This window comes from Gigantopelta aegis, chromosome 3 (genome assembly GCF_016097555.1).
Source record: "Gigantopelta aegis isolate Gae_Host chromosome 3, Gae_host_genome, whole genome shotgun sequence".
In the NCBI taxonomy this organism is placed as follows: Eukaryota; Metazoa; Mollusca; class Gastropoda; order Neomphalida; family Peltospiridae; genus Gigantopelta; species Gigantopelta aegis.
Genome location: NC_054701.1, coordinates 34904468 through 34932450, shown reverse-complemented (window position 1 = coordinate 34932450; position 27983 = coordinate 34904468). Strand labels below are relative to the sequence as shown.

General features: G+C 34.2%; 2 protein-coding genes across 4 annotated transcripts in view; one reads left to right on the top strand and one right to left on the bottom strand.

The window, feature by feature from the left end:
* The window catches only part of LOC121367934 (calcium-dependent secretion activator 1-like), a 72320-nt gene extending 48253 nt beyond the window's left edge, over positions 1-24067 (bottom strand). For both annotated transcript variants that reach the window (XM_041492393.1, XM_041492394.1), the window contains exon 1: positions 23133-24067. In XM_041492393.1, the coding sequence (XP_041348327.1) occupies positions 23133-23921 (789 nt within the window). In that variant the 5' untranslated portion in view covers positions 23922-24067. The remainder of the gene's footprint in view (positions 1-23132) is intronic.
* Positions 24068-24362: 295 nt separating this feature from the next.
* LOC121367933 (inactive histone-lysine N-methyltransferase 2E-like) overlaps positions 24363-27983 on the top strand; it is a 50686-nt gene continuing 47065 nt past the window's right edge. For both annotated transcript variants that reach the window (XM_041492392.1, XM_041492391.1), the window contains exon 1: positions 24363-24685. The gene's annotated coding sequence lies outside the window, so the exon portion shown is untranslated. The remainder of the gene's footprint in view (positions 24686-27983) is intronic.

The following is a 27983-nucleotide window of genomic DNA, read 5'->3' as shown; positions in this document are numbered from 1 at the left end:
AAAAAGATAAATCAAATAAATCTATTTGATCCCAGTAAATGTCCCAGGTTCTTACGGGTTAATCCCGGTTTGTGTCTGAAATAACTTTCTGTGTTCAGTTCATTAAACTTATTCTTGTCATAACTCAAGCGTTTATTTCAGCAATAATGGAAGCTTCTATTAAAAAAACACAAATGATTCAAAACTGCAAATGTTTAACATTATAGTGCGTAGACAGTTAAGATATTGGTGAGTGTCAATTGATACACAGAGCTAAAATATATAATATATATATATATAATAAACAAAATAAGAAACTTCCGCTAACTTTGCTTGAACATAACTTGATGAAAACAAACCGGGGGAATAATTGTTATATATGCGTTTAAAGAGTGTTCCATGATGCACCGTTTGGTGCAAAAATCATGGCCATAGGTTAACAGAAAACTGGGGTAGGGGTTAAAAAAAACCCACCCACTTAATAACGGGTATGACCACCTCTTGAATTGACCACTGCAGTGCATCGCAGGCGCATAGAATTGACTAAAGTGTTGATTTCTGCCTGTGGAATATTGTTCCATTCCTGAATGAGTGCTTGACGAAGTTCGTTGACGTTAGCGGGTGGGTTGGGACTATCCCAGACATACTCGATGGGGTTGAGATCAGGACTTTTAGCGGGCCAGTCATCAATGAAATCAATGTTATTTGTCCTAAGAAATATACAGTCTCTCTAGCTGTATGAGAGGTGGCATTATGATGCTGAAAAATCGAGATGTTGGCATTGTTATGGAACAGAGGAAAGACGTGATGAGTGAGAATGTCACGCGGCAACGTTGAACATTTAAATTGCCATCAATGACGACTAGTGGTGAACGATAACCATGGGCAATGGCTGCCCAGACCATGACACAACCCCCACAAGAACACAACAGTCAGCATAGCGTTCATTTCTCCTACGGTAGACGTGCACCCTGCCATCATCGCGTTGTAAAGAAAATCTGGATTCATCCGAAAAAAGAACGGTATTCCAGCGTCGCCGTATCCAACGTGTGTGTACACGTGCCCAATTAAGACGATTTAGACGATGATGTTGCGTTAAAACGTTGTGCATGTAAACCGTTCTCCCGCAGACGATTACGAACAGTTTGCCCACTGATTCAGTTATTATGAAGCCCAGGTGTGTTAGCAGCAGTAGCAGTGGCAGTTTGGAATCGATTGTGCAAATGCGTGTTTATGATAAAGTGGTCTTGACCATGCGTTGTAACACGTGGACATCCATTTCGGCGCAAGTCGTTGGTGCTTCCCGTCGTTCGAAATCTTACGCGAAGACTAGAACTCCCAACATGCCTTGCAACGTCTTCTGTCGACATGCCAGCATCAAGCATGCCAATCGCCCGTTCGCATAAATTGACGCGTAAGACAAGTAAAACAAATTGACCGAATACTACACGGGACATGTCGAACCATGCATGCACGTGCAAATTGAATTTCACGTTGTCGATGATTAACAGTGCAAAAATAATCGATAAAATTCATGAATCCTGATAATACAGCTCAAGGCTAATACTACCTATACAATTTCATTACACAATGAATTCTTTAACACAACAAATACTATATGTACAAATCGGAAGTTTCTTTTTTTGTTTTTTTTGTTCAGTTATTATATATATATATATATATATATATATATATATATATATATATATATATATTTAAAATACATGTACTTGGTTAATATGTATGTAATCTTTTGTGAAAAATATGTTCATTAGTGCACAGTTTGGTTTCAAAAGCTTGCACATGACATACTGTGTTCCATAAATATTGTAATTGTCAAAGCTGGTAAGCATCAGTCATATATATACATATATACGTTATATATCTGCAACAACACCCAGACAATAAAGGAGCTAAGAATATTAGAATATTTTATGTACATTCATTCAGCACCTAATTTCACTGATCAAACATCACCAACTACACCCCCCACCCCCCACCCCCCACACACATTTATGCCAATTAAATGTGAAAGGCAATTACAGAATGTCATGCTGTTAATGATTTACAAAGAATCAGTTCTTTCTCCCATGGAAACCAACTCAACAGCAACATTCCAACATTAAATATTAAAGCAAAAAGCTGAACAATAATGTATACATACATGTATAATTAAAACAGCGATAATCTAAACACACAATGATGAGTAATAGATATCTGTTCTGAGATCAAAATACATAAACAAAATTAATGAATTAACCTTATCTAACAGTACTATTAAAGCAGATAATAGAGATTAACTGCTTGTGAATTTAGTGTTCAAAATGTGTGGTAAAGATTTACACTATTGTATTTTATGTGTGGCTGCTAAAAAAACTGATGATTTAGACTAAACTCTTGCTGATGTAAGTTAATATTCTATAAATAAATTGCTATCGATTTACAATCAAACTATCGAATCAGCAGAAGAAAGATGCCCACTACCGGTAGATGACAGAACTAAGGGAAATTATGTCACAGAGTAAAATAGAATTCTACATGAGTTCTTGATACTTCAAGCCTATTTAGGGGCAAACTGCACCTCACTGGTAGAGCGATCACTTGAATTAAAAAGTTAGTTTTAATTGCTAATTTGAGCAACACATATCCGTGTTTCTGCCAGAAAGAAATTTTTGGGTATGGCACTATGGAATTTAATGCAACCACAGTAAACAGGGGGTATGGGGGGCCTCCCCAGGAAAGAAAATGGACTATGATTAGGGTTAGGGTTAAGACAATCATACAGTAATGATAAAAGTAATTAATTTTGTCAAAAGGTTAACTTAAAAAAAAAAAATCTTAAAAAATATTTGGGCATGGTGCCATGCACATTTGTTTTACCATCTGGCAGAAACCCTGCATATACCTGCAATCAACTTTAACACCATAGCGTGGACAACTAGGCATGATTTTACATGTTATTTATTGTTTGTCGTTTATGTGACATGACCAATAAATGCTGTGGTCGCATTTGTGTGGTCCAAATGCACTGAAAACGACCATTGGGTCTGACTTTATTGGTCGAATTCCGTAATAGTGGGGTGGTCTAAATACAGGTGTAGTTTACTATAAAATAATAAGGAAATATTCCGTACTTTAAAATACTGGTCTCTATAGCAGGGTGGTCTTAGTACCAGCATGGTCGTTAGGTGGGTTTTTACTGTATAATGAATAATTAACAGTTAAAGAGCCTAGCCTATGAAAAACGTAATTTGCCACTGTTTGAAATCTATGGATTACTTTCACAATATAAAATTCCACAATTTGACCTTTCAAAAAAATATATTTGCAATAACAAGTCATGTTTTTTTTGTGGTAAAGCTTTTGCTTGATGCACGGTCATTCTGGAATTGATGCCTGTCGGTTGACCTATTGGGTTATTTCTCGTTCCAGCCAGTGCTCCACAACTGGTTTAACAAAAGGCCACGATATGTACTATCCTGTCTGTGGGATGGTATATATAATAGATCCTTTGCTGCTAATCGAAAAAAGTAGCCCATGAAGTGGCGACAGTGGGTTTCCTCTCAATATCTATGTGGTCCTTAACCATGTCTGACCCCACATAACTGTTAATAAAATGTGTTGTGGGTCATTAAATAAAACATTTCCTTCCTTCCTTCATTGCTTACCAAAATGTTTCTCAACAAATTATGTGACCCCATGATGTGGTTCAAGCATTCACAGAAAGGCTGATCACAGCAAGCAAACATTATCTTGGTATGAGTGGAAACATATATATATATTGTTTGTTTTTTTATAATGTGAAAATGGAATTACAATCAATAATCAATTGAATGAATGGAATAGAACTAACATTTTAGGGCTAGCTCTGGGTGGTCAGAAAGTTTTGTCAAATGATCTAAAAAAAAAAAAAAAAAAACTATTTTCTTTTAGCCAAATTAAAATAAAATTTGCCTACTAGACAAGTCAGCTTGAAATATTCTGCATTAACTGTTGTTGCATTATATATATGATTTCACATGACATTTTCTGAAATTTGATTACCGTATATCTTCGCCTATAAGTCGATTTTTTTTCACCCAAAAATTATTTTATAACTCGGGGGGGGGGGGGGGGGGGGGGGGGGGTGTGTGTGGTGTGTGTGTGTGTGTGTGTGTGTCGACTTATAAGAGGGTAAAAAAAATTTCACCCAAAAATATTACCGTTTTGGGGATTATTTTACAAGTTTTATTGGTGAAGTATGCCCTGTATTTATACTCAAATATGTTAATTTGACACATTTATTTTGTATAACCTTTTTTTTGGCATTAGAACGGTTTCGGTTATGCAAAAAGGCGTGCGATCTCTCACATGCCAAGAGAACAGTCCACTTAGTTAAAATAACAGTCATCACTAATAGCAAAAATGTAAACAATACTAACTACCTGTTACCTGAGTTTATTTTGAAATCTGGTCACTGGCATTAATGGTTGTTCAAACAATGTTTTGTCGGTGATTAACTTCATGAATATTACTGAGCTTTCCCTTAAAACAGATTAGACTGATCTCAACAGTTCACTAGAGCAATAGGGACATACATCATTTGGTACAAAACCAGTGTACTTTCCAGAGTTGTCCTCCTTACATGTATTAATATGGCGGCAAAACATGTGATTAACTGATACTTTCAGTTTTATCGTAGTGATTTGTTGTCAGTGTTTATAAATAAAGTTGTCTGTGCACAAAACCATGCTGTACAGTGCTATACGGTGACAGTCAAACAGCTTTCACTATCTACTAAGGGAATGTTTCGTTTTGATGCTATGTAGTTTGATTGCGATGTACAAAACGTGAAAACTGAAGTTTGTAAAATAATTTTCTTTTGTTCAAATATTGTATATTATTGTTCTTATGTGCTGAAAATAAGAAATACTTCAATATTTATAAGTTGTTTTTCATGGGTCGACTTATAAACGGGTCAATAAAAAAATAAGTTTTCAGGGCTTGAAATTAGGGACTCGACTTATAGCCGAGATCGACTTACAGGCGAAGATATACGGTAATATATTAATTTATTTGATATTTGACAATAGAGGCTTATTATTATTATTATTTTTTTTTTAACCAAGCTTACCGTACTTGAATCCATTTCTTATAATGTTGATGAACCTGACCACAGAACTTCTCACAGGAATACTACAAAATCAGTAAATCACCTAGGCTAGCTAGCCTCAAATTTAAATTTTTATGCCTTCTGATCACATGGCCATACACATTACATGAACATCAGTTCTCAGGAAGACTGAATGATGTGAATTTACAATGGCTAAGATAATCAAACTAAAAGCATGGATTAGCAATAATGTTGTACATTCACCGAGGGAAAAAGGAATTATTTAAATTATTTTGACAAATACAAAGATGCCATTGCAAAAACAATTACAGAAATAATCCCTATTCAACATAAAAAATACCTGTATGTATTTTTTTTAATGTAAATACCAAATGATATTAGTTAAATGCAGAAATGCTTCAGACTTTGCCATTTAAAACTACAATGAAACTTTAATACCAGGAAGCTCATTATCTCTGAAAACAGGATGTCGTTTGAAAAAGTGGCTACATCTGCTGAACAGTGAGAGAGAGAGAGATATATATATACTTGTAAGAATGAGAGTTAGGCAACTGTCATGGCAACAGTAGCCAACAAAAATTACTACTTGCACGCCTACTAATAAGCACTAAATACTAATGCTTGATGTGCGTGACATATTTTGTTATTACCAAACACGGAGTTGTGTTTAGTTAAACCGGCTCAAATTACCTCATTTAATGTAGCCACCTTTGTGCTCATCTATATAATTATACAACACAAACTGAAATGTACATACAGTCAACAAAATTAATTAAGGGCCATATCAGGGCTTCTAAATTTTTTATGAAGTCCACTAGCCATGGATCAGTGATATAAATTTTTACTAGCCACGATTAAAAATTCACAGGCCCTACTTTACTTTAAGTTAATAAATTTTTACTAATAGTAATAATCAGATAAATCACCTAAAGAGGGAGATACAGCTTAAAAACACTAACATTGGGGGTAGGGGTGGGGACAGGATATTTATATATTTACAAAATAAGACAACTGCAACATTTAAATTAAAAAAAAAAAAATTCACTAGCCATCTAGCATGGCAACAGTAGATATTTACTAGCCCAACATTGAATATCACTAGCCATAGGAGTGGGGCTACCATAATCTAGAAGCCCTGCGGCCATTACTTTTTGTTAAAATTCTTTGCTAGTATTATATTACTGTTATCACAGATGACTGAAAACATTGTTTCTGTAAAATTTGACTTGTGATACACACAAAAATCTTGCACAAATTTTTTTTAGTACCTTTTTAGTACCTTTATGAAACCTACTGAAATGTACATTCATCCACAATTTGGAGTAGGATCTAGTTCTGTCAGCAGTAGAGCACTCGACCAAGCTGCTTGCATCATAGGATCAAATCATCTCAGAGGCCCCATTTTCTGATTGTGTTTTCCCCCATCCTAACCAGTGGACCGTGACTGGTATATCAAAGACCGTACATAGTATGTGTGGTTCTGTCTGTGGGAATGTACATATATAAAAGATTCCTTACTGCTAATGAAAACATGTAACATGTTTCATCTAAGACTACAAGTTACAAGTCAAAAATTACCAAATGTTTCACATCCAATAAGTTAACTTTCATCTAAGATTGACTTGTAATGCTACATGTTAGCCAATATTGGTGTATTTACTAAGTAACAGTGTATCAAGTAACAGTGTATCAACATGTTACAAAATGAATGTTTACTACATTGGAAATTTGGATGGAAATGTTTTATTTAACGACACACTCAACACATTTTATTTATATAGCATTGGACATATAGTTAAGGACCACTGGCGAATGTGATTTTATTTTTTAGATGCCAGGGAATGTTTTTAGTCGCCATGTTGAGTATTTTACTCGCTTTGTAGAGCACTGCTTCTTAATTGTTGTTGATGGACATTATAACACAAATATAAAAAGAATAACAATTAAAAATATCAAGAAATTAAGGGTAGGGTGGGGAGGGTAAGTATGTTGTTTCACTTTTTATTCAACATGGTCAATGAAACAATGCTATGGAACAAGGATGGATATAAACACAACATGGAATTATGGCTATTGGGAAAGGACATGGGAGGAAACCAGGCAGGGCAGTCACAGCATTTGCTAGCTGCGTTATGGTAAACAGACCTCACCATGAAATAAACTAAGGCAGTGATTATTTGCTCCACTAATTTACATTATGACGTGCTATTTAACATATAATATTAATATCATATAAATTCACATACTAAGGGGAGCTCAAATTACTTTTCTTGAACTAGCCTTGGTATGTTCGCGCGCGAGTGTGAATGCATGCGTGTGTGCGTGTGTGATGGGGAGTGAGGATGATAGATCCCGTAAACATCAAGATCTGGGTAAAATTTGAATTCTGCATTTAGTTATGTTTGTTGTCAGTGAGCATTTTGCTTATTAAAAAAAAACCCATTTTAAAATTAGCATGGGTGACAAGTTCTTAAGTTTGAGCCCTGTAAATGAAGGAAAATCACAAGGAAAATACACTTTTCCAGACTAATGGGAAATCCTTTGCTTCATAACCAGTGAGCCATTATGCAGAGTGTTAGAACACTACTGCTAGATGTATACACGCCAAAATCAATTGTTGCCATGGAAACTAAATGAACCATTTACCAGTGCAATATTGAATAAAGAACTTTAATCATTCCTTTTGACATTTGCAGTCAGTTTAAAAGCCCTAGTGTTTACATAATATTGGTTTGCTGTTGTGCAGTGCACCCATGTTGTTTAATTATTAGGCCACAGAACAATTTCTGTATTCAAACACTCCACGAATCAATAAATTCTGGCTTGGTGTGCATGTTGTCGCCATTCTATTTTAACCAGCCGGCAGAGTAGGAATCTTCTGGATCACTGTGTCAGTGCAAGCGTTTAGACACTACCAGTAGAAAGAGCGGTTTTCATTTCTCACAACCGCAAAATAGTTAAAACTGCATTAAATATCAGGATAAACTAAGAAGTCATCTGTTGATAAAGATTATTTAATACACTCACTATTCTGTGAGTATTAAAACCACCCAAGTGTATTCATTTTTAAAGCAGACATGTTCAATTTCTTAATTGTTAAATAACAGCTGATTAAGGATGGTGCAAAGTGCAAACATTTACTGCTTACAATTATAATGTAGACCACATGTTCAGCTCTTTTAAGTCTTTTTTAAGACTAACATGATTTAAGATGGTGTGATAATATTGTTAACCTTCTGAGCATATCTTTAATTCCTGAAGATTTAATTCCTCTGAGGCTCTTTAATGATCCTTGTTTACTTCACAATTTTACCATTTGATGAGTGGCTGAAGCATGTGTTTTTCTTTTTAGTGAAGTGTAATAAACATATAGTTCAATATTATTGTTTCTTCAGTTAAAAACCTCTAGGGCATGGAAATACAAAAATTAACACAAAATCAATTCTATTCATATACAACATCAAGTAAATGTTTTTTTTATAGGCAAAATGCTCAGAAACATAAACATAACTAAATGTAGAGTTCAAATTTTACCCAGACCTTGACGTTTAATTAATTAAGGGATCTATCACTCCCAATCACACACACCAACCAACCAACCACCAACCAACCAACCAACCAAACAATTTAGGAAGCTGTGTTCATAAATTCAATTTTAACTCAGTTGGAAAAACAAAATATTTGTTGTACTTATTATAAATCAGTTTCTAAATTTCCTTAAAATCTGACCGATTAGGCAGATTTCATGATCAGGCAAGACTTGTCAGATAGTGCCAATTTTGAGCAATAATTCTGTAACTAATTACATAACTTTTTGCATTTTATTATCAGTTTCACCAACATGTACTGTACATTAATAATAATCACGAGTTCTAGAATTGTTTTCAAAATTCATTTGCCATAGTGCCAATGCTGATTAGTCACACATGGTATATACATGTACTTGTAGTTAGTTTAGTATATTCAATGTGTTTCTGGTCGTCTTAATATTTGTAAGAAGCCCAAACTGGATTTTGTGTTCAAATAATTTCGTATGTATGAAAAAATAATAATTTAACCTAGTACAAATATTAGATCAATCAGAAACACATTTAATATACAGCCACTAATATTTTATGCCAAAAAATAGGCTCGACTCGGTGTATCGAGATTAATTTTTTTTGGGCAGTATCCCAGTTGGATACTAACATTTCAAAATCTGGTATCCCACCTGAGAATTTAGTATTATATGGTATCCCGGTGGGATACTGGGTTCTTGAAGTCTGGTATTTAAAATTAAATTCTGGTATCCCCGGCATATCAGGATACCGTTAATCTTGAACACTGATTGACATGTAATTACAATTGTTAAAAAGTCTCAGTTAGTCGATAACATCTTAAAAAGTGCAGCAAACTCAGGAATGTCCCTTTAATAGTTTAAAACTGTGTAGTGATCTTTGAAACATATACTTTTAGGGACTGAAGTAAATGGACTGCTTTTGAAGTAAATGGCCTGCGAAAAGCAGTCCATTTGTTTTAGATCTAGCAGGTGAAACAGATATTTACCTGTTAAAACCACCAAAAATTGCAGGACATTTTTTAAGAGTCAGATACATGTATGATTATCTCATTTGCTACTTACCTTGTGATTCTGTTACATATTTTAATTCCATAAATGCTCCATTAAAATACATCTCAGGCCCTAATATTCCACACATTATCTCAAACCTCACTTGACCCACTGCTGTCTTATTTTTTTTTAAGTCCAAAATTTGAACTTTAAGTTTGAATAAAAAATATTCAACCAGTACTCCTTGAATTAATTAAATTTGCTCAACTCAGCTGGTTAGTTTCTATAATGCCGTAAACATAAAAAATCTATTTTATTATTTTTGTCTGAATACTAAAAATTGACAAAAAATATATATATAGCCAATAAATGTTATGTCCCAATATTACATTTAATTTTTATATTCCAGTTCGCATTCTCTTCAATAATAGAAAGAAATATTATGATCAAACCAGTAACTCTAAGGTTTCTGCATGTAGAAAGATGCTCATTTATCATTTAGTCTTTGTTCACTACATATTAAATTCACATTAAAATAGTAAAAAAGGTTCTTCACTCCAAAGTATTTACCAAAAAATAACAAACAAAACAACAACAAAAAAAGGAAAAAAGTGAAATTAAATTTTAAATGAATATTCAGAAGGCAACTTGGAGTAACTGCGGAACAAAGATTGTGGGGGTGGGGTATAGGGGTGCAGCCTTAAAAAGTAAACAACTTGAACATAAAGTGAATCCATTCTACTAAACAAAAGTTAACCCTACCAAGAAAACCAGAAAATGTTTTAGGTTTTAAATTCCCTAATAGAGCATGTGTTGGGAACATACCTTTTTTCAGTGCATGCATGGTTCAACGTGTTCAGCTTTTAATGTCAATAATGGCAGGGGAATGTTTTTGATATATGTACAGAGGACAAACACTTTAATATTTTATAAAAAGAACATTTTTGTTTATTAAAAGTTCACTTCCATGATCGCTAACAACACTTGATATCAATGCTAAAAGGCAACATTTTCACGAATACCAATTTAACAACGAATTGTGTTTTTCTTAAAAATTCTGAGAAATTATATACTACAAATTGTTAAAGTCAAAAATGTTTTAATTGTTAAAGTCAAAAATGTTTTAATCATGCAACAGTTAAATTATCAACCATTGTTAAAAAAAAGGAGAAAAATAACAATCTTAATAAATGTGTGCATTTATTTTATTGTTCAGAACTCATGTACCTAAATAAAATTATATGCTACGTAAAACTGTGCGAGTTGACAAAGAGATTTGCCTAGTAAATACATGTCATTTACTAGCAGGCAGTAAGCGAATTAAAAGTTCTGTATTGATCCCTGAAAATGGCACCCAGTTTCCATCATATTAAAACAATTCAACATTGTCATTTTCCATAAGGCCAAGTAAAAAAAACTGTTTGGTTCCCGTTACATGCCAAAAACAAATAGGGTAGGTAGGTAGGGACCCCCCCCATTTTTGAGCTAATATTTCCTGAATAGTATAGCAGATTAATATATTAAAAGCTCTTTCTTTGTGTTACAGTGCAACTGACAATACATACTCTAATGAGAATCATTAATTATTTTCTATAAAAAAAAACCCATGTCGTAACCTAGTCAAACCACAATCGGTATTAATGGCAACACCACCCAAGTCTAATACTACACGGTAAGGTTATAAACTACGATAACACTAAAATAACACTATAATTTGTTCATTGGAAAAAGGTTTTAATATCAAAGGTCTGATCCACAACATGGTTACACCCTCTCACAACTACAGCAACAACACTGATCTTCCCGGCCTATTTCATTGCCAGTATTGCAGTAACAAAATGTACATCATGAACACAATGAAGATGTCAATAAAAATTAACAAAATAAGTTAACAAAAAGATCTCCATACTAACTATCCTCATAGCAGAGATATCAAAAGAAAACAACTATTTTCAGGAAAACAGTTTCCCTTTTGGTCGTCCATAAGGACACTGCACAGTATCTTTGCACTGTTGACAAAGAGGTAAAACAGGTTTGTATTTTTGCTTTTAAAGGTCTGATCCACAACATGGTTACACCCCCTCACAACTACAGCACTGCAGACGCTATTAAATGTGAAAAGAGTTGTCATTTCTTAAGGTTTTGGGTACTACCAGTTCATTTCAAATGCCATGGATATCATCATATTTAATAATAAATACAGGGGTTATTTGTCAAACAAATGCAAAATATTGATAGAGCTTATGTCTAAATATTTAATTTAAGTAATCTTTTTAGCATAATCGGCTATTTTCATGTTTACTCTTTATGTTTAACATTGAATCGTAACTCGGTATTTCTAGAAGTTCGATTACGTTTTAGGGAATTCCCCTACCAAAATAGACTGGAAATTTGTATCATTCTGCTTTTTAACTGTAAACTAGCGTAACATTTTGAAGATTGGATTCACAAGTTCCGAGTAGTTCCGAATGAGTACGAGAACACGTCCGAGAGCATGTGGTGTGAATGGCGTCTTCCATTTACAGAGTAGAATGTCAAAAATGTGCTCATTCAAATCAAATAATATTACACATGTATTTAAATCAATTTCAAATGAAACGACATTCAAGGAATCGGAACACCTCGTCACATTCCGCTACGCTTATATTTCGTGGAAATGTACAAGGAGTTCTGAATGACTCTCGGAAGCTTTTCATTTGGAACTCTTCGGCAATCGGAACACCTCATCACATTCCGCTACACTAGATGTAGGCTCGGACACAAGTTGTAGGAATACACCAAATTTTCATGTATTTGGTGACGCGGTTAGGGCGAAGTTCGTAACATAATGTAGTTCGATCAAAGATTTAACCATGGTTCATGAGTAAAGATAAAGATATGACGACTAAAAAAATTGTTTCGTGATGGATTTGTATTTTCAATCTGTTTTAGAAACTTCTAAAAAAGGTTACTTCAACATATTTAATTACAGTTAAAATTGAATTTTTTAAAATAAATTTATAAATTTGACACGCATTTTACTCCGTAGCTGGACCATTATTATATAAAAAGATCGGTAAGAAATGTCCAAAATAACAACAGGAATATTTATTTGTTTATAAAATTATCTTTCTTTTCATATATGTGATCATTAAAAACTAGTTTACTTCGTGATGAAGCTTTGGCATGTGGGCGATCTGTATATACTTTTAACTTCTCAACAGACTCAATAAGTTTTTCAACAACAGTTTTCCTTCGTTTCGGCGTCGGACCAGTGCTGGGTGGCGTCCCTGTGCTTATATGATTACCTGCATTCTGTAGATTTTCAAAAACCCGTGTTTTAAAATTCTGGAATTTAATAATTTTATTTACACATCTGTCACATATTCTGTAACTGTCAGTAGGTTTAAAGCCTAATGTGTCTGTTATCTTTTGTATTATATCATTTTCGCGTATTCTCTTTGATGCATTTGTTGTTGTATGTAGTTGTCTATTCACTGAAGCACAGAATGAGCAATTATATTCCATGGCCATGTTTTGATCATGTGACTGAAAAAAGTTCCGTCCAAAATGGTGACGCATTGTGTCCGAGTTTATATTTCGTAGAAATGTACAAAGAGTTCTGATTGACTCTTCGGAAGTAAAATTGCGCGAAGTGTTCCGGGTCTTCTGGTAACGAGATCTTGGACTGACAGCTCTTGTGGCATCTCTCTGCAGTTATTGTTTTTAGAGTCGACGAAAATTAGGATTGATATTAATGGATTATTAAATAAAACCCTAGTGGGAAAAAAAAGGGTGGGGAAAAGGTTAAAAAAAGTTTAGGGTCGGCACCAAAAATTTAGGGACGGTCGGGTAACCGGAACCAAACAATTTTTTTACTACGCCTAAGTTCTAATTGGGATGAATTTGCGGGACAAATTCAAATGCAGTTTCAGAACAACAATTGTATTTGATTGCAATTCCAGAACATCAATATATGCAAACTACATTTCAGATTTTAAAAAAACATTGTAAATTTGTTCAACATTCAGTGCTTCCACCAATTCATATTTCCTTGCAGTTTTGCACATAATAAAACAGGAGATATCTTTGATTGGAACTACAATTAGCCACTTTTGTGTTTTTTGGTGAGAAATACCTGGGAATTTTTTAGCGGAAAAGGTGATTTTCGGCAAGTGGTTTAGCTTGACAATAATGATGAACATCGCAATAATTCTGAAGAATTGAAAGCTGACTGGTACAGCTAATTTCTAAATAATTCAGTGCTTTCACCAATTCATATTTCCTTGCAGTTTTGCACATAATAAAACAGGAGATATCTTTGATTGGGATTACAATTAGCCACTTTTGTGGTTTTTTTGTGAGAAATCCTTGGAAATTTTTTTAGCGGAAAAGGTGATTTTCGGCAAGTGGTTTAGCTTGACAATAATAATGAACATTGCAATAATTCTGAAGAATTGAAAGCTGACTGGTACAGCTAATTTCTAAATAAATTTGATCATTTTACCAACAACAAAAATCAGGAACAATTGGGATATGAATAAATTTTTTCCAAAAGAAAATTGTGGTCCGTAAAACGCAGTGGTTGGGAATAATGACCATAAATAATGGACAGGGATCACAAATGCACAAAAAACCCATGATTTTATCAATTATTTTGCTTATTATAAACAGCATTAACTACTCTTATATTATTATTTTATTTATTTATTAAAAAATTAAGTTAAAATATATGAACAAGAGGTAAAACCTTGTACCCCCCTTAACGTGTTTTTACAAAAAAATTATTAATCCAGTAGTCAGGAGGTTAAATGGTTCCCCATAATAAAGTCCTTGGGGTAGGTGTGGGCAAATCAAGGTAGAATTTTGGTGCCTTTTTGGTCAGTGGACACGTATCTGGTGGAATTTGTGGTCTACGGCCACATTTTATATGAGGAACAATTAATCATTTCCCACATTTTATTTTCATGGAGAATGATAATTTCATTCAAAAGTGAGTTGCACAGATCTGTGCAGATCAAATTGAGTCGCCAGTCTCCCAGTACCGGTATTTTCTTTATGCAGGAGAATAGCCTTTCAACTTGATATGTAGAGACGGGTAAGACCAGAATGATTTGCCAGATGGTAAAAGGGATATGGCGCCATACCCAATTTGTTTGGCAGATTTTTTTTTTTTAAGTTAACTTTTTGACAAAATTAATTACTCTTATCATTACTGTATGATTTTCTTAACCCTAACCATAAACTTAACCCATTTTCTTTCTAGGGGAGGCACAAATCACCCTCCCACTCCCCATACCCCATTGATTGTGGTTGCATTCAATTCCACAGTGCCATACCCAAAAATTTCTTTCTGGCAGAAACACTGATTTGGAGGATGTTTCAATACAGATTTTTTTCTCCGACTAATGAAATATTTCTACGATTAAACTTACATATTAAATATATTTTCTTGTTTAGAATATCCGTTTCTGTATATTCAATGTGTTTCTGGTTGTCTTAATATTTCTAATTAGCCCAAACTGGATTTTGTCTTCAAATGATTTCGTACGTATGAAAAAACAATATTTTAGGAAATAAAATGAAATTTAACCTAGTACAAATATTAGAACGATCAGAAACTTTTAATATACAGCCACTAATATTTTGTGCAGAAAAATATATTTGATATGTAATTACAATCGTTAAAAAGTCTATGTTAGTCGAATGAATGAATGAATGAATGAATGAATGAATGAATGTTTAACGACAACCCAAGAAAGAAAAATACATCGGGTATTGGGTGTCAAACTATGGTAAAAGCAAAACATTAATTGATGAACCACATCAATATAAAAGTTTAAGATTTAAATAAAAACACAGTGTAAAGGACTGTGCAAAAATACAAATATCACAGATTATCAGATAGATACAAGTAAAATTTAGAGATAACATCTTAAAAATAGCAGTGAACTCAGGCATGTCCCTTTAAAACAATTTGTATTATTATTTTTGAAATGATCGTTTGCCATTGTTTTCTTTTTGTACCACTGCATGGTATCACCTCAAGACTTGTCGCCTTAAGCCCTGGACTCAATCACTGGTATTGTCAGAGACGGTGAATGGATATGAGCATGACAAATCTGTTTGAAATTGGAATCATCAACCTGCTGAACACTTATTAGGTACCACGGCAATTGGTGACCCACGAGATCGCATGACAGTACAGTAAAATGTTTGTTGCAATTATTGTAAACATGGTGTTTATTACAAACTGCCAAGTACTGCAGTTATCTTATACATTGTCTGTTTATTTTCCAAAAACAACACGTGCGATCTCAACAAAACAAAGGATTTCTCGATTGTTGCATGTACTGAGCAGCAGGCCATTGCATTTATTTTTCCACATGCAAAGGTGAAGGTCACTGGAAGAAGTCATGGTACAATTTTCATTGTTGGCTACTGCTCTAACGAGAACAGAGTATATAGCATTTGTTAATGATTATGTATATGAATTGCTGAAAATGTGTAATAAATGGAATATTCAAGAATAAACATAACAATTAAACAGTTCATATTTATTTCAGTATTTTAATTAAAGTTCTGCGAATAAATTAATATGGGTGATTTTAGCATGGGTCCATCCAATAATAAACATTAAAATAATTTATGTCATGAAGAATATAAACAACCACAGGTCAGTTTAAATAATAATAATTTTTACCTGAAATAATGAAAAAGTTTTGGCAGTTTTGTTTTTTCCTGATTCATTTAGCCTTTAGTTTCGCGTAACCACTTTTTATTTAGAAAAAAAAATGGAGTCACGGGAATCTGTTTCAGCAATTCACTTCTTTTTTTCTCGTAACTCTGCACGACATGTTAAAACTTTTGGCAATTCACAGAGGGTTTTTTCTTAACGCTGTACGTTTCAACTGTAATTTATGATTTGTTACGTTCTATTTTTAGTTTATAAAATGTATACAAACACTACCGAGGAACATCAAATTTGTTCATTTTATTTAATTTTTTATTTAAAAAACCTGTGATCCTCAGTATCAAGTTTTAAAACACTAAACACATACACAAAAGGGGCACCACGTGACAGATATTTAAAAGAGCACGGTTATTCATAGCAGTAAATTAACTGACATTTTTTAGGCATGATCACGGCAAAGACACAAGGCAGTATGGCAAATGCTATGGAGTCATCGTGAATTTTGAAGCTTGTACCAAGGCTACCAATGGCACTCGCCAAATTCGCCAATTGTGAATTTCAAAAACAAATGGAGTATTTTATTTTGATATGGCGAAATAATTTTATGAAATAATTGATATTTTGTTAGAAAATATCTGGGTTTGTCCAATTTTGGAAGCTTAGTAGATAATTTATCAAAATGTTCTACTCATGCAGAGCTAGCCCTGCTTGTACAATATATCATACGTTTAAATGACAAATTGGGGGGTGGGATAAAAAAAAGGGGCTAGACATAGATTAGAGGTAAAGTACTCAACTTATGTGCGATTGGTCTAGGTTTTGACTTCCATCAGTGGATCCATTGGACTATTTCTTGTTACAGCCAGTGCACCACAACTAGTTTAACAAAAGATGTTGTCTGTCTAGGATGATGCATACATGTATAAAAGATCCCATGCTGCTAAACAGTCATTCTGATTATGTGATTAGTCACATTGACTTGTCGCATGCCAGCGAATAGTACTGTGACAACATCTAAATCGGAACGAAATTAGTCTCATACTACATGTCATGTTGGGAGATGTACTGATTAGAAAATGTCCTATTTGCAACCCCTGCAGCAATTGGCAATGTTGTGGAGATTGCCACAGTTTTTTATTCTCAGCTGCATTTGGCCATGGAATATATTGGGGTTTTTTTTTCAAGATGTATTTTTTCCCTGTTGTTAAAATTAAAATATACTTTGTGAACTGAAAAGAGATTAAAAGTAAATATATTGAGTCAACATAAAAAATCTTCACAATCTAAAATTTGAAAATAGTCAATGAGTGTTGAAAGCTGGTATTTTTCAGGAATAAATATTGTAATGGCAATGTCAACACTCCATTTGAAGCCCATCAGCCTACGTGACCCGATACATAGCATGTGCACAGCATCATTGAGGCAAAAGTGGTTTTGCACGTGCCACTGGTCATGTCAGACTGATAATGAGATATTTGTAGATATACATATATAGAGACAGATTGTTCCTGTAGATTGATAAAATTTTCTCCGACATTTATATTTGCAAAATATGCTACCCCTTTCAACCGATTTACTTGGGTTTGAAAGGGGTGCATTCGGTCTTGGTGACAGATTTCCTAACAGAAATTATGCTGTTATTATAAAAAATTATTAAATTCTTTATCACATTAAATATATTCTGACACTTTGATTTAATATAATTAAAAGATAAAGATTGAATTAGCATTCCAGTGTGGACTGACTACACTGTATATATGATAAATTGTCATCCCTTACATTGTTCCTGATTGTACATATGTCATTTGCGTGTTAATGGTTACGTCACTTTCGGTCAACGAATACCACCACTGGCAGGGATAGAAGCCAATGCGAGTAGAAATCCCTGGGGGCGAGTACAATTTAAATGGTGCTAGTCCCCCGGGTGAGAAATACTGGGTAGTTGTGACCCAGATTCATGATGCGGACAGTCAAACTATTTTGCCAATGAAACCTATTAAACATATAAACTGTAGATGTATTTTATCAAAATAAGGGGCGGGACGTAGCCCAGTGGTACAGCGCTCGCTTGATGCGCGGTCAAACAGGGATCGATCCCCATCGGTGGGCCCATTAAGCTATTTCTCGTTCAGCCAGTGCACCAGGACTAGTAAATCAAAGGCTGTGGTATGTACCACCCTGTCTGTGGGATGGTGCATATAAAAGAACCCTTGCTGCTAATCGAAAAGAGTAGCCTATGAAGTGGCGACAGCGGGTTTCCTCTCTCAATATCTGTGTGGTCCTTAACCATATGTCTGAAGCCATATAACCGTAAATAAAATGTGTTGAGTGCGTCGTTAAATAAAACATTTCCTTCTTAAAATAAATTGCCATGACAGATTGACAGTCAAAAGTATTGCAGTTTCGTTTGGTCTCGATAAATCCGGATATTTACGACAAACACAATTAGAACTTTCCGGTTTTTGTTTCCGAATTCTGAAAATTACCGTAATATTCCAATTATAGATGAGGCATGTACGGAAAGGAAATAAGTGTTTTATTTGTTCATGTGTGTGTGTTAGTGTTTTGTGTTAGTGTTTTGTGTTCGTTTCGTCGGTAATAAATACAGTCTTTAAACACATTGTAATAGATCATGCTGGCATCGATGGATTTTAACTAGCTGCTTCCAAACGTCTTGAGTGGAGAGTTCCGAGTTTACCAGTGGACGTCCGAGTGTATTATGACAGAATAAAATAATTCAATAAAGTAAAGTTTTATGACTTAAATGAATTTAATATTATAATTGCTATTATTTTTTGTAAACACTCCACCCTTTATTGCCGCCTTGAGGGGAGGGAGGTGTAATTTAAAAACCACCAACAAACCCCCCCCCCCCCCCCCCCAAAAACAGTTGCTAAATGACGACCAAGTTGGTGAAGCGAGTTATACTTGAACTGAACCTGTGAAAACACTGTTCGTTTTTGTACGTTAAGCTTATTTTAGTTGCTGTGTATAGTCCCCATATAGATTTCGTCTTCTCAAATTGCTTCAATAATGAAATGGGGGTGGGGAGCTAGTAATTTTTCCTGGGGACTAGTAACTTTCCTCAGCTACTAGTTCCCCAGGACATTTAAAATATTTCCTAATTTCTACCACCACACTGACATAAGTGAATCTTACAGCATATTGGCAAACAACACAAATAAACTCAATTCAAATTTACTTATGTATCCAGAGGGCACTTTCACAAAACTTCGTAAATTTATGTCTGCGGCTAGCAGTTGTACTGGGCATACATTTACAAGTGTTCGGCATCTATGTCACAAAGAAAATTACACCATTACTAAAAATGGAGCATTTTAAGAACAAAAGAAAATGAAATATGTGTATTTCTAACTATAAAAGCAGGCATCGAAATAAGTCGAGAACGGTCGTTCAGCTTACCGGGAGATTACCACATGTAAGAAAAGACGGTGTTTTGTTCTCGACAAAAATTTCAATGTTTTAACGATAGTTTCGTTTCCGAACATAAACCAGGCTTCCGCGTTTCGTTTTCAAGCAGCTATAGTTAATCCGCATTTAAGCAGTGTCCACTAGATGAATTTACTTCTGCATTTCGTTTTCTCGTTCGAAATTGCACCAATGTTCATGTAAGCAATTTCGGCAATTCATGTTTAAGCAGCGCCCACTAGATACATTTACTTCCGTATTTTGTTTCTCGTACCGATGTTTGCATGCACCGATATAATTTCAGAACGTCCGCATTAAAAGTAGTAGTAACAGGAATTCAATTCTAACTTTCATTTTGTTGTGATAACGTATAGGTTACCTGGCTATATTTTGTGGTAACCTGTAGATGGGTTACCAGACACAATGCTTATTTCGATGCCTGTAATAGTAATAAGAATTGTGGTTTAGTCGTAGATTTACATTTACGTGCAAAACTAGGCTTACCATCTTTTGTGAAATTGTGCCCAGAGTTGCAAACATATTAACGGTAAAATTGCTGTGGACTATATTTTTGCATGGCAATTTTCTTGCCGTGGTTATTTTCTTAATTGCAGGGGTTGGAGGGAGACTGGTTGCATAATTTTGAATTAATAGTGTCACGTAAACGTTAGTGTCCCAACCAACACTATCAATTGAACTAATTGTAGGCCTATGTTTAACAAGTTATTTAAAAAAAAAAAAAAATAATAATATGAGGGATCTTAATTCAGTTGGTAGTGCATACCTGAGATGCTTAGGTCGCAGTTCTAAAATTGAATCATCTCCTCAGAACCAGTGGGTTTTTCCCTTAGAATAATGTTCGTTGTACATGATAATGAAATTCAAGACAATTGGATTCCTACACGTTTATAACTGCATGTTCAGGGCTCGTGCTGTCGGTAGCCAAATTAGCCATTCGCTAATTTTTAAAAGAAATGGCTAATAAAATTTGCAAGTAGCTAAAAAAAAATCTAAGCCATTTTTCTGTCTTCTGAAGTGAACAAACGGTTACATAATCTATCCGATACCTCAAACATAATAATAATACCAAATATTCAATTAGCGTAATGGTGATCTCGCGACCGGTATCAAAAAAATTGTTGTCATGTAGAATTTAGCGTAGGCCTTATAATGTTTGCTTATTTTAATAATCACGGTTATTAATTTTAACGGCATGCATTCAACATGTATGACAGCAATGTCTGGAAGATCTGTAACTTGTTATTTTTACTTTGTAAAATCTTTGAACCAAAGTAATAAAAACAGCCCGACAAAGCGTGTCAATTTTAATACACATGCCAGTTCAGGGCCGAAAGACATGTAGGCTATCTCAAGGGCAGAGTTCAGCCAGACCGAGCGAAAACAAAACGTTCGCTAGACTGGTTTGTGCACTTCATGTTAAACCAAATGGACATGACGAATATCAATCAAATAGTCCGCGAACGTTAGGAAGAACGTTTGCTGGCTGAACTGAGGACAGCTCTCGGTGCAAATATACGTCACGCTTCAGAGTCAGCCGACACCCGCGTGTCAAGAGATATCGCTGCGGACATTAAACAATACAATTACGCAAAAGTAAATCTTGATGTAAATATGTAGAAAAACAATAGTTGTTCGCATCAATGAATACCTAACTGCAGTTTTTGTTTATTCCTTTGTCTTTGTTGATTTCGTACCCATGGTCGAGAGCACGCATGCAGATCGCTATCGTGGGAAATGAACATGCAGTATTTATACAAATTGCAGTTAAATGTACACTGAATAAAAGTAGTTTACAATAATCATATTTGTTAGATTATTCAAGATGTAAATTTGTAAGACTGTGAGGTGACATTTAATAAGTTAGTTGGATTTTAAAAAGACTTTACATTTTAATTTTATTAACATTTTTTTTTTTTATTATTATTTTTTTTTTTTTTAAATAAATGGAGTATATTGTGAAGTCGGTATTCTTAGCCACGGTATTTTGCAAGCAGAAATCACAAGCATTTAACCCGACGCTGAAATCAACAGCAACAACATGGCACAAATTATGAAATTGTTTGGGGTGGGGAATTGATGGGTATAATAAAAAAAAAAAAAAAAAAAAAAAATTCAAATTAACATGAAGATTGCTATTTAAAGAAATAATGAGCTCTATATAAAAAAAAGCTCTGAAATTTTTATTTGGGAAAAAAAGGAAGAAAGAAAAAACAACTACCCTCAATAAACATCCACCCACCCCCATATTTCTCTATGTTTGTTAATTTAATGTCATAGGCCTTAGAAGCACCCCACTCCCGATGAAAAAATCGAAGTAATATATTAACTCATTGAGGTTTTGTTATTCCTATTTATTCCAGTTTGTACACAATTAGCTGAAAAAGATACATTTTCTTATTCATATATATAAATACTCTATACAGTACTGCGTAAAACAAATTTGGCTAAAGCATTTTCAATATGGCTAATAAAAATTCCATTTGGCTAATATTTTGGCTACAGGTATTTTTGATCCAGGGTTTATCTAACACTGAAATGGTATCTATAATTGTGTGCATCAAATGATGATATCTGAATAGTATATAATACATTGTAATTAAAACATCAAATCGTCTGCATCAGTGTATGTCATATTTCTATTACTAATAGCACTGCTCATAAAAAATTTTAATAGCTTCATTACTGAAAGGGAAAAGAAGTCAGACTACACTAATGAACCAAACAACATAAAATTAGAAGAAAACATTATTGGTTTATTGGTTAATTTTTGCAACATGTCTCTACATTTACATGCACCAATTACTTCATAAATTAATGCTTGGTTTTTACTCGCCTAAGCAGTCGCCGTAGCATGGTCTCAAGTGCAATTTTTCACTCACCTAAGCATTTTGAGGTGTGCAATATTTCACTTGCCATGGTTTTTCAGAAGCCATGCAAATAATAGTTCTAAATAAACGAAATAGTATGTTTCTAAGTATGTTGATTGTATTTCTTATGGTGCTAAATATTCTTACTGACACCATTTTAAGTGCATTAACATCACATGGTTTTCCGTATTGTGGCAATTAATAGGATCCTACCAAACATTCAAACACTGTAAAATTTACTGATCCATTCATCAGGTGTTTAGCATCATGATCTATTTTGATCTGCATCCTATTTTACTTTAGTAGAAATTTCTAAACTAAGAGTCACTGAATTGTTTATGACCGAGAAATACGATATAATCTACTAACTGGTTATGCTGACTACATCTTATTTCGAGGGCTGTTAAAACTCAATGCGAGTTTGAGGCAACAGACTTTCAGTTACAGATATATCTACGATTTTGAAATATTGTCCCCTAAAAATTTTATTTATAACATTACCTGGCAAGCATTGTATAATATCTGATGCTCGTACTTTTTAACACCAAGTATGTTTTGGAACATGTCATACAATTGCTCTTTACTGAGGATCAATTCTGAAGCAGCAGTTGTTGCTCTCTGAGGTTGTTTTCTTGGATCGTCATCTCCTCTAAATATTGCGTCAAATTTTGCCATCCATGAACTGAGAACAGTTTCTTTACTTAAACCATCAATCTCTGGTAAACTGCGTACTCTTTTCTCAATGTTATTTTTAAAGACTTCCCGAAAATCATTAGCAGAGCAACCTCCACTTTTTACCATATTTGCCACACGGTCACTTTTCAAAAATACTTCATAATAGCTTTGATGAGCATTTGTAAATGCTTCATCTGCTACAATGTTTGTTTCACCACTGAGAAAAGCATGAAATCTTTCTTTTATTGTTTGTAACTGCTGTTTAGTGATTTTTGTTTGCCTCCTTGCCATGTCTGTGGGTTGTTTTGCATTAAATGGATAAGCAATGCATCTCATTACAAATACATACAGTTGTAATCTTTTCTTTCTTTCCTCCTCCTGTCTTTCCAGTTTCTCAACATCCTCTACGATTTTTTCCCTGTCACTAGCTAGAGACGGGCTAGGACTGGAAGGACGTATGCTGTTGGACCTGGAGTGTCCACCAACCACACTCAAGTTATCCCCACTTGCCGAGAGGCTTCTCTGTTCAGCACTGGGTAGGCTAAGGACATCAGAGTTTTCCTCATCCTGAGTTTCATTTTCGGATTCTTCTTCGCTTGATGACGGATCAAGCATGTTAGCAAACACAAAATAGCAATCTACTAGAATTATAGGTCTATAAAACCCAATCCGAAATGTCGTCCTCGCATAATCAACATTTGCATTTGACAGGTTGGTACCTACATCCACTGAGCATGCGCAGTCGGTAGCAGACGACGGAAATAAATGACCATAATTATTAACAACTATTTGAATAAACGTTCATTTTATGTTTTTAACATGCATTTAATGGATTATTTTATTTGAATATTAATAATTTTGTAGTAAAATATTAGTATCTACTTATTTGTAATTATAACAAACTGTTATTCCGAGGGTGGTTACGCTGACTCTTTAATCTAAGATCATATAAACGAAACGTAAATGACTCAATACCAGTCATCTGGCAGGTTCCCGCTTGAACATAATATGTAAACCCCACTTATTAAAAATTTCAATGGCCGCCATGATGAAAGATGATGGTTAGACAGGATATTGACGTTTTTTCAGAAAAGTGTGTGTTTTACCACCCTTTGTATTGGGACAACTTGTGGTTTTGCATTAAAACTGCATATATAAAATGACTGCATCGCAGGAGGCAAGGAAATATTGCAAGTAATATCAAAACTATCATTGACTGTTCGACCAAAACAAGCTTGTTTTGACAGGAATTCATTCCCGAACTTCACTTGGATTTACGTTGATACATTTATTAAATATTTACTGTCTTCTCGATTACATATTAAGATGTAGTTTTGTTGTGTGAGGATTGATTAGGTTCATTGTGATTATTTTGAACGGTAAGTTGATCGATTTTAAATTCGGTCCAAATAGTTGTCATGGTGGTTTTAACCTGCAGCCGTTATTGAATTTCGTACTTCATTTTTACAACTGCATGCCATTAGTATGCTATTACAACTGCATATTATCATTTATTTTTATTTGTTGGTATTTATATATCTATATATATTATAATATTCATTATTTGCTGCACATTAAAATCAGACATCTTGTTTACTATCTTTTATGATAAAATTTATATATGAATAAATTCAATAATGAAAGCAAAGGTACTGTCTTAAGCCTAATACCGGTATGGCAGCCATTTCCACTAATCAATAGCCAGAAAGACTTTGACATTGTCATCTAACCTATATTTTACATAAGCGTGTATTTGAACATGACAATCTTAGCTTGCCATGTCTCATGTTGGCAAAAACAAAATAAAATTTGGCGAATAAAAGTTGCAAGTGGCTGAAATTATAACTAAGGCAATCTGTCTTCAGATGTGAATGATTATATACTGCTAGCCTTCCTTTACTTTTTACCTCAAACATATATTAGTAATTTACCATAATACAGGTCTTTTAGTTTAGATTGCATTTAAGTCAAGACAATAAACGTGCCCAAAATAATAATGCCCAAATTAAGTACAGACATACTGACCCCAAAATATTTTACCTCAAAACCACTGAAATGTTGAGTTTAATTACATTAAAATAACTTTAAATGCATTTCTGAATAATGACAACTAAAACAACCTCCCTGCACTTGGAAAAGACAAAGGTCCTCATTGTTCCCAAATTAGTGAGATATAAAAACCCTACAGTATATAATTACCAAATGCAGACCTCGTCATAAAAACAATTGAGAAGAGTGCTTCATTGCTCTCCTATCTTAAAACCCAAGATATTACCATTTTGCAGGGCACAGAATAAGGCCTTAGGATTTCACAGTGATGATTGTTTCCGGTACCATGTCCGTAAAATTACTGAACCAAATTTTTTTTCCCCATGATTATTATATCGAGTACAATATTATTTCTCAGTGTTCCGGTTCAGGTAAACCTGAATTGGTTCCAACACACTCAAATCAAACCCATTACACATTTGATCCAAAATCACTGGCACGAATTATTTGTGGTGTATTTCATAAATATAGGGGTCAAGAAGTAGTATTTTTGTAGAAATATTTAACCTGATGACTACTGTCACTGTTGTCTTATTCTGCGTTCAAGCTATAGTTGATCATGCTTTAGATTTGGAGTCTGGTTGAGTCCATTGTGGTGATAAAAAATGCTGTTTCTGTCTCTGTCAAGTCTTTTGGAACCCCAAAGCTTGACAGCCAGTGTTGCTCCGTTTGGCCAGTGCTTTATCCTGGCTTCATCGTAGAGGGGGCAGAATTGTAGGATGTACTCTGGGGACTGTGGTCCTGTTTGACATGGACATTTATCAGCGTCTGCCAGTTTCAGGCGGTACATATGGGATCTGAGATGGCAGTGACCGGTACTGAAGGTGGCATTCGAATAGGTCCCACTATTTCCTGTGGTTTCATTTTGGGAGGGAATGACGTAGGCCTAAACTATTATTTTATTTAGCTGTCAAAATGACAACAGCATGTTTATAACAGAGAGGGTGTGTCGAAAATCAACTTTATATTGAGTTTGAAAAATGTGTATCATTTAAAATAATTAACATTTGAGTTTCAAACAGACATGTAAAGACACACAGTGACTCAACAGTCTCATTTTAATACATAAATTAAACTCTAAATGGGACAGGACTGACTTGGAGGAATTATTTCCAAACGCTTGAAATTCAAGTACGGAAGTTAACATCATAACGAAGTATTGCCTCCCTTAAATGTGTTTACTCTTGAATACTGGAAAATCGTTATTCATAGTTTGATATAACTTGTCTCAAACATTTTTTTTTTCAAACAAATTACAGAAGAAAAGTTTTATAGAAGATAAATTGCTACTGGTCCACTGTTTTCCGATGTCCAGTTTTGTTTATAGATTAAAGTAAAATTATTGGCCAGTTGCCAACTGGCAAATGTGATTTTATTTTTTAGACGCAAGGGAATTTTATTAGTCGCCATGGCGAGTATTTCACTGATAAATGCACACGGTCATAGCCGCTTGCAAATTAGGTTCCCCGATAACGTATCAACTAGTAAGCCTACATCACTGTTCTTGTCAAAACATTGAACATCCTCTGCATATTCGACAGTATTTTCTATTCGAAATACTGGCACATGCGTGAAAGTTGTAAATCGAGAAGCCAACCACCGCGCGTGCACTACAAAACATACTTTTCCTACAATCTCAATACAAATATCAGTTTGGCTATAAAAAAACATGCATCGCAAACTGCTAGTCGTTAAATATTGCATCGCGATCGCAAGATTTTGCATCACTTTTTGCGATGCAAACCCATCGTTTTGCAGCCTGGCCATGTTTACATGCATAATAAAAAATTAATAATAATTAAACATATATATATATATATGTTGGTGAGCATAACATTTTAAAGAATTTAGCAGTGCTGATATTGTATGACAATGTATAGCAGACTGTTCTGAAAAAAATGTGTGAGATTGTTTTGTAGGTGATCGACTTTGACGTGACACACAACACTGATTACATGCTATTGATTAAACCAAAAGGATACCAAACAACAATAGTTAGCATGTACATTACAATTTTTTTTTTACTAAGTTTTAGTTGTCTATATCCTGCATAATGTTAAGTTTTGTCATATATTATTTTTAAACATCTTTTACAACTTAAACTTTATCTTTGACAGTTTCTAATGTGATGACCTTCCTCGTTAACTTTTCCATCTAGGAGTTTACTTCGATTTTTATATATAGATAGTATGAAATGTATTGGTTGCCAAACGAAAGAAACGGTTGCAATGTAGAGTGCTGCATGCTAATGTTTTATGTTGCTTAAATGTGTCGTTTATTTTAATTTTGCTAAAAAATTAAATCTTTTTGATGATAGTTATGTTTTGTCATGTAAAATTATTGCTTATGGTATCGCTTTAGTAGTACTCTCAGAATGCTTGTTAAATTGATGGCATGTGCTCAGCATATATGAAAACAAAGATCTAAAGCTTGTTGTTCAAACTTTGTTTGGACCAAGGTAATAAAAACTGGCTGAAAATTAGACGTTTTTCACATGGCTTGTTCGTTAGAGCTAAATTACAACAGTGCCAAGATGCGAATATTATACATGTCATATATGTTTGCAAGAATGTCAAACTGAATATATGCTATAATATCATTTGAGATTGCACGTGTAGTCGAGACATG